This window comes from Henckelia pumila, unplaced genomic scaffold, assembly GCF_033568475.1.
Source record: "Henckelia pumila isolate YLH828 unplaced genomic scaffold, ASM3356847v2 CTG_461:::fragment_3, whole genome shotgun sequence".
Taxonomy (NCBI): domain Eukaryota; kingdom Viridiplantae; phylum Streptophyta; class Magnoliopsida; order Lamiales; family Gesneriaceae; genus Henckelia; species Henckelia pumila.
The window spans coordinates 2,836,698-2,856,781 of NW_027331831.1; the positions used below are offsets into that span (position 1 = coordinate 2,836,698).

General features: G+C 35.3%; 3 protein-coding genes across 3 annotated transcripts; 1 reads left to right on the forward strand and 2 right to left on the reverse strand.

Moving 5' to 3' along the window:
• Positions 1-2,000: 2,000 nt before the first annotated feature.
• LOC140872163 (ABC transporter G family member 8) lies at positions 2,001-4,249 on the reverse strand. Its single transcript, XM_073274945.1, has one exon. The coding sequence runs from the start codon at positions 3,998-4,000 to the stop codon at positions 2,210-2,212; it is 1,791 nt and encodes a 596-aa protein (XP_073131046.1). The 5' UTR covers positions 4,001-4,249; the 3' UTR covers positions 2,001-2,209.
• A 2,654-nt stretch (positions 4,250-6,903) lies between these two features.
• On the forward strand, positions 6,904-10,108 carry LOC140871645 (reticulon-like protein B3). Its single transcript, XM_073274253.1, has 5 exons — positions 6,904-7,234; positions 8,887-9,067; positions 9,154-9,295; positions 9,564-9,633; positions 9,753-10,108. Exons 1-5 carry the CDS (start codon positions 7,030-7,032, stop codon positions 9,914-9,916), a joined length of 762 nt encoding a protein of 253 aa, XP_073130354.1. The 5' UTR covers positions 6,904-7,029; the 3' UTR covers positions 9,917-10,108.
• Positions 10,109-12,506: 2,398 nt separating this feature from the next.
• On the reverse strand, positions 12,507-19,184 carry LOC140871293 (uncharacterized). Its single transcript, XM_073273737.1, has 16 exons — positions 18,725-19,184; positions 17,827-17,951; positions 17,642-17,730; positions 17,511-17,546; positions 17,223-17,310; positions 16,721-16,763; positions 16,537-16,637; positions 16,246-16,310; positions 15,538-16,034; positions 15,360-15,447; positions 15,183-15,269; positions 14,287-14,855; positions 14,009-14,144; positions 13,858-13,926; positions 13,573-13,704; positions 12,507-13,009 (listed from the first exon to the last, which is right to left on the reverse strand). The coding sequence occupies exons 1-16, from the start codon at positions 18,949-18,951 to the stop codon at positions 12,896-12,898; spliced, it is 2,466 nt and encodes an 821-aa protein (XP_073129838.1). The 5' UTR covers positions 18,952-19,184; the 3' UTR covers positions 12,507-12,895.
• Between the last annotated feature and the right edge of the window lie 900 nt (positions 19,185-20,084).

Consider the following 20,084-nt stretch of genomic DNA (forward strand, 5'->3'; position numbering starts at 1 on the left):
ATATTTATCAATATATGTCATATATAAAAAATATATTTTTATTTGTAATTAATTAGTTTAATTACAATTTTTTTTATAAATTAATGTAATAAATTCAGAATTTATGTATCTTATCTATAATTGTTAGTTGATAAAATTATATAAAATATGTACAAATATAATCAAAATTACATATTTATTTAGTATAAGTCAATTTTGGAAAAAAATTGGTGTCATTTCTAAGGTGTTCGACTATTACATATAATGAGCGTATATATATTTTTAATGAATTTGATTGACATTCAAATATGAGTAATATGATAGTTATAAAAATTATCGATGGATTAAAATATATAATTTGAAATGTCAAAAAATATAAAGGCAAATTTGGGAGAAAAAAGATCATGTTCACTTTAGTCTAATAGCTAGACAAATTATATATATATATATATATACCGTGCTCACCTAATTTGGGAGAAAAAAGATCATGTGATGAATTTTGCGTCTAATAGTTGAGTGACACCTCATGGTGGGCACATTAGGTGGGCACGGTGGGTGGGCAGGATAGCAAAACTCTATATATATATATATATATATAACTTTATCTGCTAATTAATAAATTATCAGTAGTACTTATACAGTAGCGAGTACCAACTAATTTCATAGTTCAAATAATAATTTTTTTTGAGTAATTAAGGGGAGGGTGTTGTCATTCTTGGGTCTCGAACTCGAGACTTCGTTTTATATTTGGGACCTTGGTGTACACATCAACCGCGTTCAAACAATAATTAGTACATCTAAGAAATGAAATCTTTATAATATATATAGTTTTGTTATATATGCTGTCCACCAATTATGCTCAACTATGTGTCCACCATGTACAAGTCAACTCACATATTGTACAGGCCAACTCATGATCCATGGTGGGTATGGAGGTGGGCATGGTTGATTGACATCATAACAAAACTCATATTATATATCTTTATATATATATATATATAAGAGAGAAGATGAAATGGTGCATGCATGTGCATGGATTCACGTGATAGGAAAAAGAAAGAAGAACCCGTGATCACTGATTCAGAAATATATAAACGACAACCAAATCTCTGCATTTTCGTTCATGCGAGTCAAGCCTGGGCCACAATCGACTAGGACAATTTAATATGGATATATATTTTAAAATAATTTATATTCTATGGTATATTTGTCAATATGTGTCTGAAATATAATTTCATATAAATATATTATTTTTTGTTCTGAATATATGTAAAGTTATTGTATCTCTTGTTTCCACTCTTATACACTATTCCGTATCTCCACTTGGTGACTAAAGAATTGCATTTGCCCCCACAATAAGGTATAGTACTCTAGTTGATGGAGACCGGCCCATTATGTATAAGGTTTACATAATTTCGCAGAAAACGACTATTTTCCATTACCTTGAATTTGTTTTCGCATATTTATATCAGTACTTCGTATTTGTCGGGATAAGGACCCGTGACTAGCACATATTTTCATTTTATATTTTACATGCTTTATATATGGACTTGATAATACTCTCTCTTCAAAAAAGTTTCGGTAGAGTGGAGCTTCAATCTATGATTTTACCATTATATCAAAGTCATGTTCATCGAATATATTGATTAATGTCTAATGAGCCATGTGCCAATGTTTTCCGAATTTTACATTCCAGACATTCATAATTGATGTGAGAAGTGTGTTAGATGACTCGTATCATTTGGATTAAATTCTTAAAATTATATATACGGGGCTTAGACAAACATTTCTCTTGAACTAACTTTTAGGATGGAGAGATATATGTGTTTGCCATAATTATGAATTCATGATGCATGTTTTCATGAACTCATACCACTATTCACATAAATATAAAAAGTATTTGTGAGGCCCATGCACTCATTGACATTTACAACATTGAAAATAAAATCACATAATATATATATACATAAATATTAGAGAAGATGTTACAGGTAGATAGAGAGTTACATATTGTGTTACACGTACATTACATTTGAAATTACAAAATCATCCCTCCATTTTATTTTTTTGTAAAAAAACTCTTTCAAATATAAATATCAAAAATAATTATGTAATTTTAAATGTAATATGGGATGCATCGTGTAACCCTCGGTGTAATATTTATTTATTAACAAAAGAAACGCAATAATGATGAACAAGAAATCGTTACTAAACGGATATTACCTGGATTTCATTTCTTGGATCTTGAAACCCTTCTTCTCAAAACAATCAACCAAAGCAAACGATAAAGCACGAAGAACGCGAGCAAAATGTAGACATTAGTCCACCTCTGCAATTCATGGAGCCCTTTCTTCTCCAACACATCGGCCCCATTCACCAAGCAGGTCTTCTTCGTCTCGTCCAACCATACGAAACACCTCGAAACCATGCAGGAATACTCGTTAATCGAGAATGCATCCAGCGCGTATTTGTACATGGACAAGTAGTGCATGAAGAGCCAGAACTTGGGTAGGTTGTCTTTCGCGATGAAGTAGCCGGAGAACAGGAAGAATCCGGCCAGAAGGACTGTCACCAATGAAGTTCCGGCGATGAAATTTGGAGCTACGGAGCTTAAGAACAGGACGAATGAGTTCGCCATTAGAAGTATGACCCAGATTACCAGAACGAAGTATGCGAACGCTTGCCATGATGCGCAGAGACCCACTAAGAAATAGACTGAAACAGAGTACAGAAATGCGATCCCGAGTAGGTAGGGGAAGAAAACTAGTGTATTCGCCATGAGATAGGACGACAACCTGTAAACTCCACTCGAGGTTTCTCTCAGAAGGATCGGTCTTTCGTCGAGGAAGATTGGCAGGGTTTCGGTTGTGGAGGAGAGGAGGAATGTTAGAGTGAAGGCGAAAAGGCCAAATCTCTTCTCAATCCCTGATTTACCAAGTCCAATGTTTATGTAAATTGTGCCCAATACCAAGCCAACCCCCAAAGCCTGCAAAGTGTTTGTTAAAAGTAACTGCTTTGTTCTGTAAATGATTTTCCAGAACCTGATGTATAATGTGACTATTTCGTGGAAACTCGAGCTTCTGCATCTTATCTTTTCTTTTGTTTTAGCATTAATTTTGGATTGAGAAGGGGTAGAATTTACAGGTGATTCTGCTTCCGGGGAAATGGGTTCAGGCTTATGGAGCTGATTCAGTATTTCCATGGCATATTCGAGCGGATTAAGCTGCGGAGGAACTGAGAATCCATTGCAAAGCAAGAAATCTTGAAGGGAAGAAAGCGTACCGTCGTGCACAACCGTTCCTTTAGCTAGAAGTAGAATCTTATCTATGGTGGAAAGAATCTTGAAACTCGGCTGATGAATAGACAGAACAACCGTGCGATGGCGTGAGTCTGCGATTGATCTGAGCGTCTGTATTACATTCAAAGCTGAGCCACTGTCGAGCCCTGAAGTGGGTTCATCAAGAAGAAGCACCGCCGGGTCATGGAGGAGGCTCAGACCTATAGAAACACGACGCCGTTCCCCGCCGGAGAGCCCACACGCCATCCTAGTCTCTGCTAAATGTTTGAGGCGGAGCTCATCAAGAAGAGTGGACACAATCCCATATATATCAGAGGTTTTAGGGTTCAGCAAACTCGCGGAAAAGGCAAATGTTTCAGCCACGGTGAGTAAAGGAAGGCATGCATCATGCTGGGGGACATAAGCTGATAGCTTGCGGAAGGACGAGGGGTTGATGGGGGAGGAGTTGAGGAGTAGGGAACCACTCGTTGGCGCAGTTCGAGCAGCTAAAATGTCGAGAAGAGTCGATTTCCCAGCGCCACTGGGGCCGACGATTGCGAGGATCTGAGATGGATATGCGGTAAGGGAGATTTCTCGTAAGATGTAAGTTGGTGGAGTAGGAATGCAAGGTTTGAAGATGAAGCTGAGGGTGGCGATGGTGGTAGTAGTGGGTTTCGTATAGGAGATGGAGGAGGCTGTGACGGTGTAGGTTTTGTAAGGCTGCGGCGGCGATTCTTTAGCCATGGCGGAGCTGCAAGAGTGATTGAGTGGAAATGAGAGCTAAAAGTTGATGATAGAGAGCTGGGTATTGCTAATGTGGAAGGATACGTTAGTATTTTCCATGCACGATTGTGTGAAGAAAAGTAGTGTACATGCCAAGTGGTGATTCTTTTTTTTAATTATTATTTGCATTACATTTGGAAATTCACCTCTAGGCTAGGAGGATTCAACACTTATATTATATTATATTATATTATATTATATAGTTTTGGATGAACCAATAAGTGGACATGGACCGAGAGGTGAACAACATAACAAAACTCATATATATTACCACAACAAATATACGTTGATTTGAGGCTGAGAATAATCATATGAACATTGGCCGTATTTTATGTAGTTTAACATAATGCTTCTGATTTAACATTGGCCGTATTTTATGTAGTTTAACATAATGCTTCTGATTTTGTTGAGTGATCTTTTTTCAAAGAAAATGATTATTCAAAATATTTATTTATTTTTGTTTAATTCGCTGAAAATTAAAGTTAATAAGTTTTGATTCTTATAATGTTAATTGAGCTGCATCGCACTAAAATTTCTGGATTCATCTCCATTTGGTTGGATTATATGATATGGGTTCATCCAGTTATGTCACACACACATATAGACTGATAACTTTATTTATATATAGTGAAGTTGAAGGATGGATGTGCACTAAAGTACTGTAGGTTGTTTCCTTGTGCTCAGATGAGTCCATGCTGTAGGTTTAGCTGTAGAGTCACGGGGACACTACATATATAACATCACGCATCTTCACACTGTTATTTTTTGTTTTTTAGCTAGCTCGTCCCTATGTTGATTGATTCTCCTTTTCTTCACCTTCTATGTAATATTTGCATAACATAACATTATTTGAAAATCAAGAAAAATCTAGGGTTAATGTTGGTATTGGATTAAAGGATTTGATTTGAAGAGAATGAGATGGAACGAGGATTTGGAAAATGAACTTGAAATAACACCTTTCTTGGATGAATTTTACATCCATCTTAATATATAACAATTGCGTTTATATATATAATGAAAGAAATGTGAGTTTGGTATATACTAAAAAAATGCATGCAAGCCAGCATGCTTCAAATCCTTTCATCCAAGTGCATTTGCGCTGAATGAGAGGATTTGATTTGGAATAAAAAATCTGATGAATAAATTTGAAATAATAATGTCAGCACAATTTCAAATCTAGCATAATTATTCAGAGTTATTCGCATAAAACACTCATGTGAAATATTGAAAATGTACACTTTTCCCCTGTGAAATTTTAATTTTTAATAGACATCTTCAATTATGACCTTTTAAAAAATTAGCACACTCGCCCCTTCAGATAGGGGATTGTTGCGCACGCACCCCTCATGCGACTGGGCAAAGATTTTGATATTTTTTTGCACAAAATATCCCTGTGAAATATTAAAAATGCATATTTGACCCGTGTGAAAATAATTTTAAACCCATAATACACAATTTTTATTAAAATATAATTATAAAATATTTAGCTAACATTTTTCGTTTTATTAATTTTATTTTTAATTTTTAAAATATTATGATTATATAATTATTTTCTAAAAAATATTATTATTTTTTCTTGTTATCATTATTTTATTAAACTTTCTTCTTGTTTCCAACTTCTCCATTAAAAATGCATTCATAAACGAGATTTAAATATCTAAAAATACCAAAATATTAAATCAAAATGATAATTTCATCCATATTACTTTTCAATTTAGAATTATAGATTTTTGAACCAAAATCTAATTTTTTTAAAATGCATTGCAGAATTTACATTAAATAATAATATACAATATTTATTAAGATCTAATTATAAAATATTTTTCAAACATTTTTAATTTTATTTATTTTTATTTTTTATTTTAAATTTATAATTTTTAATTAATTTATTTCTAAAAAAATTATTATTTTATCTCGTTATTATTATTTTATCAAATCACTTTGTGTTTTCAGTTTCTTCATTAAATATGATTCATAAATAAGGATTTAAATATCTAAAAATACCAAAATATTGAACCAAATGACAAGTTCATGAATGTTACTTTTTTGATTTAGAATTATATAAGCATGTTATTTTTTTATTATTATTTATTACAAATTGTGCAATGCATATTCTCGAAAAATTTAAATTTTGGTTCAATAATATATGATCCTAAATCGAAAAAACAATATGTTTGAACTTATCGGCTTAGTTCAATATTTTGGTATTTGAAATTATTTAAATACTTGTTTATGAATGCATGTTTAATGAAAAATTTGGAAATACGAAGTGAGTTTAATAAAATAATGATAACAAGATAAATTAATAATATTTTTAGAAAATAATTAATTAATGATAATACATTAAAATAAAAAATAAAAAATAATAAAACAAAAAATGTTTGCTTAATATTTATATTTGGATTTTATTAAAAATTATATATTATGGATTGAATAGATTTAAAAATTATTTTTACAGAGGTTAAAAATAAATGTTTAATATTTTACAGGGGTATTTGGTGAAAAAAAAAATATCAAAATCTTTGCCCAATCACATGAGGGGCGCGTGCGCAACAATCACTCATCTGAAGGAGCGAGTATATTAATTTTTTAAAAGATCAGGGTTGACGATGCTTATTAAAATTTTACAAAGAAAAATGTGCAATTTCAATATTTCACAAGGGTGTTTGATGCAAATAAACTCTAATTATTTATATGGTTGCATCTCCATGGATTATCCGTCATATTTTAGCTTCCTCATGAACCTGAAATGGGCCAAGGCCCATTTGAATCTGACCCTATCTCATCTTCAATTCTCCGTTGGGCTGGAAATATAATTTTCTTGGTCGAGCCCACTAAGCCGACACGTTGCTCCATCTCGGTTCGTTTCCCGAAACCTCAGCCCTCGTTTCAAAATCATCACTTCCACTTGGAAACATCGCAAAAGGCGCCGAAGTAAACTTTCAAACGACATACAGTGCGGCGGCGCGTGAAATCTGAAACCAGCGGCCATGTCTGATCACGAGAAGAACGAATCCAACGCTGAATCAGTGATCGATCAGATCACGGAGAAACTTCACGGCCACGGTTCATCTTCGTCGTCAGATTCGGACGATGATAAGGACATCAAATCTTCTGCCGCAGCAACGAAGGCCAAGATTTATCGTCTCTTCGGCCGCGAGAAGCCTGTCCACAAGGTTCTAGGAGGTGGAAAACGTACGCATTTCGTATTCTCTATACTCTCCAATGGTTTTATCATCGATATGCGTTAGATGTGATATTGTTCGTTTTTTTATACAACGGTTTCTGGAATTGAGGTTATTGGATTGGTTTCGTTGGTGCATATATATATTTATCAAATTGCATTTATTAGTGGTGTTCGTACTTCGTGTTGATATTAAGGATGTGTTTTATAGAAATTTCATTTACTTTTAGTTGTATGTTGCGAGATGTTTCTAAAAGAAACTACCTGTGAAGTGTTAGCAAAATTATCAAGAACAAACAACCTCTATCTTTTAAGACAGATTTGCCCCGTCTAGGTGCTAACGGGATCGGCGCAAAATGTGTCCCAAGATACCAAGATAGAACGCTGATCAACTTCGAGTAGCAAGAACTTTGAACAGAAGTGTTGTAAGAAACTTCAGATGCAGAAGTATTCAGAAGAGAAGAGAATGAGTGAATTGGTGAGTATGAATGCAAGTGGGGCGATCACAGAAGAGAATGAGTGAATTGGTGAGTATAAATGCAAGTGGTGCGATCTATAAATTTATAGACGTTGGACAGTTGCATGCGGACGGATGCATCAGTTGGATGTCGGCCTGAAGAGACGCACCGGTTAAGCCGAAATGACGCACTAGTTCGGACCAAAAGTCACGCCCGTTCGGGCTGGATGGTTGCACTGATTCGGAAGCAAAAATAAATATTTATTTGATTTTTGTTCAAAAAAGCTATATTATGTCATAGCCCAGCCCACGCCCGTGCCGAGCCGGTCGGACGGCGGCGCGCGCGTGTGGCTAATGGTTCGAACCTAGCCTAGACTAGGTCCGCTCCCCTTAACAAAGATGGCTATCCCTTGGGCCCCAACCCATTGTCTCAATTTAGGCTATATATTTAGACATATATTCCCACATTTTACCAATGTGGGACAATGAGCATTTATCACATTCACCACCAATTTCCCAACATTTGTCCAAACAAATTTTCCAACATGAAGAAGTTACCACTCTTGAATGTTACACTTGAACATACACGGAGAACATAGATAGATACATATACGTGTTGTTTCCCATGACCAATTCAGTGAGATTTTTAGGAGGGAGTTTGTACTTTGGGACTTATAATACGTTAGAAATCATTGTTCCAGAACTTTAATTCTTTGTAGGTGCACTGATACTAGTTTCGAACTTTATCAACGCCCACATTCTTCTAATGGTTTCAGTTCTGTAGAGAAAAGTGAGGCTATGATTCTATTCAAAAACAGAAAGATTACATTGTTTCCGCGTTCGACGATGTAAACTGCTTTCAGTTTCACGAATATTTGTTGTGAATTAACCTTACATGCTCCGGTGCTGATTACATAATCCCTGTAATTTACTGGAGGATTGGTTTTTGTTGCATATATATGCTTTGAAACTGTCAAAGAAATGCCTCTTAAAAGAGTGTTAATCCTGTAACTGATTTCTTTTACCTCTGAAATGGTTTATGGACCCCTTTAGAGTATAATTTGTGAGTCTAGAGTAAGAAGAGTCATATGGCATTGTGGCTGCTTTTCATATATAGGCATATATAATAGGGAGCATGCATTCATAATTTTTAAGTTCATTATTAAATTTTATTTTTTGCAATCTGACGTTGATATTTTATGGCAGCTGCTGATATTTTCCTATGGAGAGACAAGAGAATTTCCGGTGGTCTTATTGGTGTTGCCACCACGGTTTGGGTGCTCTTTGAATTGCTTGAATACCACTTGCTCTCACTAGTGTGCCATATCCTCATTCTCGCCCTGGCAATCCTTTTCCTTTGGTCAAATGCATCCACCTTTATTAATAAGTATGCTTCTAAACTGGCCAAGAAAGCTTACTATTGATGGCTTTTCTATACATCTTCTTACTTTGTTGTTTCATTATGCGTGATAGGTCTCCACCTAAGATCCCAGAAGTCATTCTTCCCGAGGATATAGTCCTGGGTGTAGCTTCTGCCCTTCGTATTGAATTCAACCGAGCTTGTTCCATCTTTCGAGATATTGCACGTGGGAAAGATCTGAAGAAATTCCTTGCTGTACGTGAATCTATTTGTTCTTACTTCATAACGAAACATTAATAGTGCTAAATGAACACATCTTAGCCCTAGGCGTCAAACTTTTGTAGTTGCTTAATCTTTTGTTGTCAAAATTATTAGATTAAGAATAGGTCTCATGTACAATGGTCTCCCGAATATAGTTCTTTCGGTGTATACCTGTATTCAAAAATAATATTTTTGACAACTTTTTACTCAAGTAGTCAATAGCTTATCTATTAATAGTTTGAAATCCCATTCTGGCTGTTAGGTGATCGCTGGCCTGTGGATATTATCCTCTCTGGGGAGTTGCTGCAACTTCTTGACCTTATTTTACATCGGTAATCAGCTTTCTCCCTATCATCTCTTTAGATAATGGCTGTTATCGAATTGTAAGCTATGCTATTACTATTTCCTCATCGAGTTTTCTCTTCATTCCTGTATTCACTTTCGAAAATAGGTATCATTTTGCTGCACACCGTGCCTGTGATTTACGAGAAATACGATGATAAGATCGATGCTTTTGCTGAGAAAGCTGAGGCAGAGTTGAAGATACAATATGCCGCGTTCAACGTCAAGGTTTTGAGTAAACTTCCAAAAGGTCTGAAAGACAAGCTTCCTTAAATCTTGTAGAGTGATGGTATTAGTTTTTCACAGTGGGAGGTTAGGTATCTATATGTTCTAATTTAGTGATTTTGTTGTCGTGTCTGATAGAATCCATATTCACTGTGTTTTTTGATCGCTAAGCCTCTGATTTCAAATTTTAAGTTAATGTTATGGAGTTTTTTTGCCACTAAATTGCTTGATTTGAATTGCGACGGCAACAATTTCCATTCATTTTATATATTTATATTTATATAATATAATATATAAGAACTTTATTTAATTGAATTGCCCGAGTTAATCGCCGTTACGTATAAAACTCACGTTGTAAAAATGTATAGACTATGCCCATTTACAAAGATGGAAGAACAAAAATATGACAATACCTTAATATGTGAAATTCGAGTGCACTACATGCCTACATGTAATACTCTAATTCTTGCATAAATTTAAATGGGATTGATCGCACTTTGTGTACTTCTAAAGCACCCTTTTGGTACATGTTGGGATGATGAATACTTTGTAAATAACAAGTCGAGATAGAATTTTAGTTAAATATTATATGAAAAACAAATATTTGTAATTATTTAATTTAATATCTTGGACGAAACAACTTAATTGATTTTAATATCTTCGAGACCTCTATATAGGGTCTCTTGGTTCTCAAAAATTGACTCATTGAACAAACAATGCTGATCCAAATCTGGCTTAACTTTAAGCAATTGTTATGTTTGCGCAACACTAAAAAAAAATCTTTCATTTTTACAAGCTAAATCAACATTTTCCAAAAAAAAAAAAAACAATTTAAGTTGAGTAAATTGTCTGATAATTGAGTTCGAAACTTATTTTAGCTACGCATGAAGTATTCTGAAATGATTATATATCTAATTGATAAAGAGATTATCTTTGATTGTCATAACAAAACATAGTAAGGCAAACTTTCTGGAATCGAAAAAAAATTGTTATTATTGATTATTTAGTTTGAACCCAGAATTTAGCAGGAAAAAAAAAACCCAAAATGAAGATGAAGGAAATGAAAAATTCAGAAATCGGAGCACCGACCGTTCTTTTCCCAATCACCGTACCGAGTTGGCTCGGGGCCCCTCGGTCCTCCAATCTCGCCGGTCTCTTTGTTCATCCATTCCTCAACCTCATTTTCCTCGGTTTTCGAATTATGTTTCTCTTCATCCTCCATCTGCATCTGTGTTTTCTCTTTGGTTTCTGGATCTGATTCTTCCCTTTTCCCTAAATTATGTGCCGTTGAACACATGAAGCGGCGAATTGCAGAGTCTGCGAACTCGGATCTGACGATTGCTGGTCGGAAAACACGGCTTAAATTGCTGGCCATTTTCTGATTCTCCTCAAATTTTCAGGTTTGGAGTTCGAAGTTTCTGGTAGAAGAAGTGGTTCGAGAATTGATTTTAGAAGATCTCACCGTGTACAATTTGGCAAAATGAAGCCGAGCGGCGCCGCCGCCGCCAACAATTTGGCGGTACAATAAACTTGCTAATACTTGGGTTGTATTTTCAAGGAAAAAAATTCTTGCTTCATGCCCGACTATATGGGCTGGGTGGTTCACGTCATATTAGTCTGTTCCGTTGGAACCAGTCCGATCGGCCCAAATTAAAACCAGTATACGCCAAACATGACGGGCTTTAATGGGCCCTACATCAAAACTGGTCTGGGCCGTAGGTGGACCAGGGAAAATGAAAGTTAGACATGTATGAGGTGGCCTAGACCACGTCATAACTGAGACTAATTTAGGGTTCCCTGATCCAAACTGTGAAAATTTTAACCTACCCCATGTGTATGGTACCATGGGACAGATGTATGTTTGTTTGCTAGGCTTTTAATTTTTAATTGACCACCTTAAAATTTTAAAAATTAAGTTCGATATGTTTTTTTTTTAATTTTTATGACAGTTTGATTCGGTTTAGTACATGCTACCCGCAGGGTACTACCCTGCGAGTGATGTGACAGATCATGATTGGTTAAAATCAGTGGACCCTACGTGGAACCCATTGATTTTATCCAATCATGATCCGCCACGCCACGGGCAGGGTAGTTCGACCTTACCGTTTGATTCATGTGTTTTTAAGTAATTAATAATTAATTAGTTACAAAGCAAGTTTATACGTTTTATTATTTTCGTTTAGGCAAAAATACTGAGATGAGTTACTTGTAAAAATTCTTAAACTCTTCTAAAATCTTTAAAAATATAAAAGATCTCATAAATTGATAAAACGAAGTATACAAAACAAGTATATTCCAACACAATCAAATTCAATGCGTTCAGTTATTTTACACATCAAAATCAATAACTCAAAAATAAATATTGATTTGATTCTTGTAACAATATTTGATATTTTGTAGGCGAATAATTTTAGCAACAATTAATAAATTCCTCTGTAACAATGACTTTAGGATAGTATCTCATATCCCAGTCTTAGTTCATTAATTTTTCGCAATAGGTTTCGGCTTCAAATTCAAAAATATATAGAAAATTTCTCCTAGCATGTATTTGATGAATGATTCATATAGCAACCTACGTGTAATTTGATTCAACAGTCACCCCAATCTAAAATTTCTATCCAAATCTATATGTGGCAAGTGAAATAATGAATGGTTTACAATTTGTATTAATTTTACAAATATAACAAATTTACAATAAATGAGAGCCACTACCATACGCAGACACATCATAAAAAAACACACTTGGATTGTACTTAGCTTCTAAGTTCTAAATGGCAATGGTATATCATTTCTAGCAGCAGCTCCCTATAAACCCCCTAACTCATGATTTTCCATCAAGAATTCAATCAAATATACAAAAGCCTAGGCAATCAAACGTTTTGCATTTGAATTCAAGTTTAATGATCAACAATTGGACGAAGGTTTTCGCATTGGTTTTGTTCCAGGAATTCTTTTTTCTCTTGCAACTGTTGCACATCAGGAAACAAATGTTGTCTTCCAATGTCAAAATTGGAAAAGTTCGACCTTTTAAAGAAAGTAGGATAATTGCTCTCTCTTTCTCGAACCTCCTTCTCCATATAGATCATTCCATTGCTTTAGCTCGGCCATTACGGATCCCTCAGAAGCAAAACTAGCAGCAACCTGTAAATATGCAGCGATGCCCTTTTCAATTTGTAAAGAACTCTTGTGATCATTGTGTGGTAGGTGTTAAATAGAAGTTACTAGAATCTTTTTTCTTTACGCACTTTTGAGGTCCCAATTACTAAATCACAAGGAACATGTAAAATACAGGAAATACCAATGGTTTACTTGAAATAGAGAAATGACAAATATAACTTCACGTAAAGTTATAAAAGACCACAAAATCTGGTGAATTGAGGAGCAGCAAGTGTTCAATTTCAAATACAGCAAAATGCACAAGTTTGATTCATGTATATGGTCCCAACCATCATTTGAAGGCATCTCATGTATAAGATTTCATTTGTCCCTAGAGTTGAATTCTTCTATATAGGCTACCTAAAGAAGTGAAAAATGGCCCAAGATGACTTCTATATTAGGCTATCTAAAGAAGTGAAAAATGGCCCAAGATGATTGGGAAAAATTATGGTGTGAGGATAGAACTGGCCACGTTTTGATAGATTAGAGATAAGGCTGATATTCGAACTTCCAGTGTCACCAATTAATAGCAATAAAATTCATATTACCTGGTTCTTTGCCTGCCTCATGTCTTCCATGTTTAATGGCCTTAAAGAAATCACTTTTTCCTCCTTGGTTTCTTCTTTTGGAGTAGAAGCATCTTCCGAGCTCTGGCCTTCATCATGCTTCTCCCTTTTTTCCTATCGGAGCATAATAAAAAGAAAAGGTTAGAATAAAAATTGCATTAAAAAATGAAAGGCAAACAAATTCCAACAAGTTTGGGACTAAGGCTTGTGTGAATAAAAAAGGAGAGTGACCAAACGTCCATCTTCTGTGCTGAAATGTTAGCATACCCTATTCTTCTGTCTCTCTTGTTGTAGCAGTTCTCTTACTGGTCTATAAGCCGCAGTTATGCATAGGTTCTGTTTCCAATTATTACCACCAAGAGTCATTGACAACCCATCAAAGAAAAGCGTGACAAAATCTTCAGGAGAAAACACATACCTTAAGATCACTCCCACTATATCCTTCAGTAATGGCTGCAAGCTCTTTAAAATCTAGGTCTTCAACTTTTTCTTTGGACAACAGGGTTTTTAAGATCATTTCTCTATTCTCCACCGACGGAAGTTCGACCATAATTCTGTTTAATAGTAACTCAAGATTGAATACACTATAAAAATAATGTCCATTTACGTGAAACTCAAGCTGGCATTTGCAAGCCATCAACCAAATTTACTAAATGGAATCCAAAAATAAGTGCAACTGACAACTAGTTATGATACCTGCGCTCAAACCTCCTAATTATTGCTTCATCAAGATCAAAAGGTCTGTTTGTTGCAGCAAGAACAAGAATTCGCTCTCCGGGTTTTGTCAGAAGTCCATCCCAATGTGTCATGAACTCATTCTTAATTTTACGCATCGCCTCATGCTCTCCTACTCTTGTCCGTTGTCCAAGCATGCTATCAACCTCATCTACGAAAATGATGGTTGGAGAAACCTTCGCTGCTAGGGTGAAAAGAGCTCGAACATTCTTTTCATCTTCACCAAACCATTTTGAAGTGATTGTTGACATGTTGACATTTATGAAGCTTGCTCCAGCCTCGTTGGCAATGGCCTTAGCAAGCATTGTTTTTCCAGTACCTGGAGGGCCAAAAAGAAGTATGCCTCTACAAGGCTTAAGAAGCCCGCCATTGAAAAGGTCTGGTCTTCTAAGAGGGAGCATGACCAGCTCCTGAAGTAGTTCTTTAGTCTCATCCAGGGAACCAATATCGGCAAATGTGACTCCAATCTCATTTGCAGGAATAACTTCAGGCCTTATGCGCTTTTCAAATTCATTGTCAGGGGGGATTTCCTGGAATCACCAAGCATCATGACAGTGTCAATAAGACAAAATGGATCAAGATGAAGTTATCATATATGATTGAGCGTAGCAAAACACGTCTTTCCAACTTATAGTAACCCTTTAGTCAAAAGGTTAGAAAAGCGAGGAAGGGTAATTTAGGAGGAAGCTGCAAACTCAATTTGAACTCAAATGAACAAGATAAGAGGGGGGAAAATGGCTTCAACAAAGTTTGGATCCCGTCTGTGCAAAATCACACAGCCTGAATATTGACCACAGTTCTACATCAACAAAAATAGTAATTAGGAGCTTCGAGCCTGAGGTATTCTATCTACCTACCTTTATCAAAGAAGATTTCTCTGTCTCGTTCTTGCTCTCGGACTTAAATTCAGGCTTTCCTCCAGAACCGTCTTTTGCTTCGGTCTCCTATTATTTATCACAACGAGAAAAGCACGAACAATTACAATCTGATAACACTTGACAAAATTTTGAAAAAAGGACAGTCCAAGCACAAACCTTCAGCGATTCAATACTAGTCTCCATTTTAAGGGTATCTTTGCCACCACTTTTTCCCTCCTGAAAAATGCTTAAACCATGGGACAAACTGCGAATCGATTGAAGCAAAAAAAAGCCATTTAGCGAGCAAAGACAGCAGCAAAACAGAATCGAAAAATAAATATTTATCTCAACCAACCTGTTGGATGATATGATAAGCTTCCCATTACGATACTCTGGATCTTTGATATTCATCAAGTGATAAGATATAGCAGAAACCACAATTTCCTCTATGTAATTACTGATAATCACAGTATCAGCATGGCAGATTGATCCTAGATCATCACATTCAAGGTCATTTGCAGCAAGTACCTCAGCAATATGATTCTTGTTATCCTGAAACTGAATCTTCTTCATATCTTCTTCCAGCTGAGCTTTCCAGCTCACAAGATGAGTTTCATCTTCCGGTGGCCTGATTACAATATCATAAGGAAACGAAAGACTCAGTCTGTCATCTACCTCCCCGCAATCCTCTTCAAAGTCCAACATCCGAGAACCGAGAACCAAAACTGATCCTGATAATTTCTTTAGCAATCTGTCAAACAATTTGTAGAATCTTGAAGATTGGAGAAAAAGTTTCTCAACGTCCCTGATGTAGAGAATGATGCAGCTGGTTTGGGAGACTGAAACTAACACCTGCCAGAGACAACTAAGTTATTATATTTAAAAAATCAAAAACAAAAGGACAACATTTTTTATTATGCCAAAATAGGTGAAAGAAACATCAAGATTACATAAGACACACATCATATGCTAATAGAATCAGGATAAGGAATAATCAAACGATGTCGATAAAAGGATAAGTGGCATTCCATTGACAAGATCAAACAATTCTTGAGAATGTTACCTTATAAAGTGACTGTAAGAAAACCTTCTCATCAAAAGACAAACTGCCAATGCGCTTCATATGAGCTGATAAAATCAAGATAAAAACAAACAGAAGTTAAATTTGTATGCACAATTAGGAATGAACATAGAAATGTTTGTGTAGACAAATTTTTCATCAAAACAATGCAGTTCTAAGGGGAAAAAAACTGAATTAACAAATTGGAAAACAACGTTTTTCATCAAAACAACATTTGACCGACACATACAACAGAATAGATATCAATGCCAGTTTAAAAAGTTATGTTCAGACCTGGATTTGAAGCGGATGATTGCACACTAATGTTACTCATGTCCGAAGAGACAGAGGAAGTCCTGCGAGGTTTTAGAGGATTGCTGATTCCTTCGTTGTTCCTTTAAGAATAGGAATTAAGGGTAATTCAGTAATTCAGTCTGGATTAGAATGTTAAGTTCTAAATGAAATTTGCTAAGCATACCTTCCCTTAGAATCCAATCCACTGCTTTGCCTCGTCAACGTGCCTTCGTAAGATGAATTTTTAAAAAATGTTCAGGTCAAATTATGCATATCAATAATGTGTGTGTGCATGCAGGAACAAGCAAGTAATTGCTTGTAATAGCTTTTGCCAGAGCATGCTGCACTCAAGTTCGTATTAAGGTTGCATTCAAAACTTCCAATGGAATGTTCCTGCATCCTAAATTGCTTATAAGGTTAAAATCTAGTCATCAATTAAGGTGAGACTTCCTATAGTGCTTTTCTTGAGCTTCTTGGGTGAAGATGAAATGTAAAGGAATCCCCATAAAGTGAGAAACGGGCACTACCGTGTACTTTCTCACGCATATAAATAGGTTTTCGTCCATTATAGCTCCATATGAGATTAATATAGCAATATGTAAGGCAGTTCAAAAATCAAAATGCCTTAAACAAACACGGTATTTCATGAATAAACATGCAAAACAAAATCATGCCTTACAATCTACCTTTGTTATCTCCTTTAGCTGGAAGAAACGAGCCGAGGAAAGTGGACACTCGTTGTAATGCTACTTCTGAGATAGTGCCTTCGAGTGACTACGACACAAACAATTGGAATCAGTATTCTTTTCACTTTCATCTAGCAGGTTCACTTTCACTACATTTAATGATGTAGATCTAGTAGGACACTGCATTTGCATTCTTGCTCAATTTTCGTACTATGTATAATGGACCTAAATAACCCTCTTTAAAAAAAAAATTGAAGGAACCAACGTATATCTGAGAAATATACTCACGGACTCTTTCTTGGTGCTGCCATACTTGCTCTGAATCTATAGATGGTTGAGCAATAAAAAAATAATGATGAAGGTAAGTACAGAGATGTGGAAAGAATAAGCACCAGGAAAATATAATTCTGCTCAATAACCTTAATTGAGAAGTGAGTTATATCCAGCAATAGCAACTTTGCTTTAAAATGATGCGCTAGAGCTTTAGCTAGCGTTTGCTGATAAAGTTCTACAGAGAGGTAAAAATATAAAAGACTGAAGGAAGTTGAGGAAATTTTATTTGCTAAGATAAGATAAAATTGGAGATAGGTGTGATTTAACATACCAGCAGGCCCAGAGAGCAAGATCGCCCGACTGGCAGCAGGTGAGAGATTTCGAGTGTGCTTAGAGACATCTAAGTGGTTTAAATGTACATACGCCGCACTTGTTAATAATACACGTGTTCGCTCACTGTCAAAAACAAGGGAGAAAAGATAAATACACTAGCTTTCTGTTTTACAAATTACAATGCGTCAAGGATTGAAACTACACCCCCAGTTGGACAAAGCTTTATTATTTGCCTGTCTATTCGAGGACAAGTACCATTCATGACAGCAATTAAGAACTCAAGGCGCTGGAAAAGATAATTCATTTTCAAGAAACGGGAATCATAGCAGGTAACAACTTTAACTGGAAAAAAAAATGATATAACTTTATATGCAGAGTCAATCTACAAAGTTTACAAATACAAGCTTATTTGCTGTGATTATTGATTTCTTTTCTTATACGAGATTCAAATCAACAGCCTCGACTAAACTATAAATAAATATATGACATACACAACAACAACAACAAAAAACTTTTTCAACTAAAACTTGTAAAATTTAACCAGTTTTCTCTTCTTCGACCACGGAATCTGTTACTCTTAAATGCTGTTTCAAATACACGAAAACATAAGGTCCAAAAGCCCTCAAAGAATTCTTTGTGACCGAAGTCGCCATGTGAAAAATAGAAGAAAAAGGCGAGCAATCAAAATCGTAATAGTAATAAGCATCGGGAATATTCTGAATCCTCTGACACTGGCAATTCAAAGCAACCATACAACCAAATCATTCACTGATTGCACATCGTTTGTCTTTCCCCAAGTCAAAACGCAAAAATCCCATGTACACACGAAAGAACCAAATGAAACGACCAAAGAAGTTATTTTCTCAAAAAAGGACTTGCATGTTCTCTGTACTCACCTGAGATAATAGGGGAAGTCATCGAACGTGACCTTGCTTTCCTTTCCATCATCAATCAACCTGAGAAGCTCCACCTCTATCTGCTCGGCCGTGATCCCCTCAACCACCGAAAAACTCGATCCACCGGTCCATCTTCCGACCGCCTGACCGGAAACCAAACCGAGCCCCACCCCGACACCCACACCTACGCTCAATGCCGACAATAACACGTGCTTCTGCTCCATCATTCTCACCACATACTCATCACAAATCTTACACGCACATATACATACAATAGATTATACGTATACGTGCATGTAAAACCAATTTTTCAACGGCTTCTCACCAGAAAAATCAAATTAAAATTGAACGAATCGAGAAATATATGAGAAAAATTGGGAGAAGAAATGTTGATTTGAGGTTTTCTGGAGAAGAAATCTGCGAATGAGACGTTGGTCGATTCTTTTTGTTGACAGAGAAGAGTTGGTGCTGCGGTATATATAGCCGAGTGGGGGGGCGGCTAAGATGGCAGGAGAAAATGGTGGGAGGGGCTCAAATGTAATTATCTATTTACTGCTTTGACTTTTTGACTATTTATTTACCAAAGTCAACAAATTTAAAACTAGTGAACTCGCAGGAATTTCCTTCTCTTCTTGAAGATCAGCAAATATTTTGGATATGTTTTTCTTTTCAACGTTTCTTCGATTAATAAATTCTAAATCCTTTTCGGCTTTCCCTCTATATGATTAGGAGATTGTGCAAATGTGAGAAATATATGGCCGAAAATTCAGATAGATATATTGTTTTTTTTTTTTATGGATTGTCTCATACCACTTTAGACATCACAAAATATGACGAATTGAAAAATTCTTAACCAAACCCGTCTAGGGTTAAGAGTTACGCGGAAAAACTCTCCAATTGTTATTTTAATTTTTTTCAAAAAAAAAACTACAAAATATGCAAACATACGATAACAACTATCATATGCGTATTGCTCCAAAAAAAAAAAAACAAACAAACAAACTATCATATACATATTTTTTTTAGGTATAACAATCATATACATATTTAATAAATCATATATCATCTATTAAATTTAATCGTATGATTCAACAATCATTTCAATATCATTACCATAGTTAATTAAAACTTTGAATTCAAAACTGAATAAAGTTATGCATAAATCTAAAGTATTATTCAAGGTCAACAATCATAAAAAAGGAGTAATTCTTAAATAATCTGGCCAGCCCAAAACGATTTTTAAAAAGTTCATTTTCTCCTTTTTACCCAAAAAAATTGGCTTATATATGGATAATATATCATTTAGTCTGTCACTCCTAATAAAAATATGAAAAAAAATAAATAACTTGAAAATAACGAA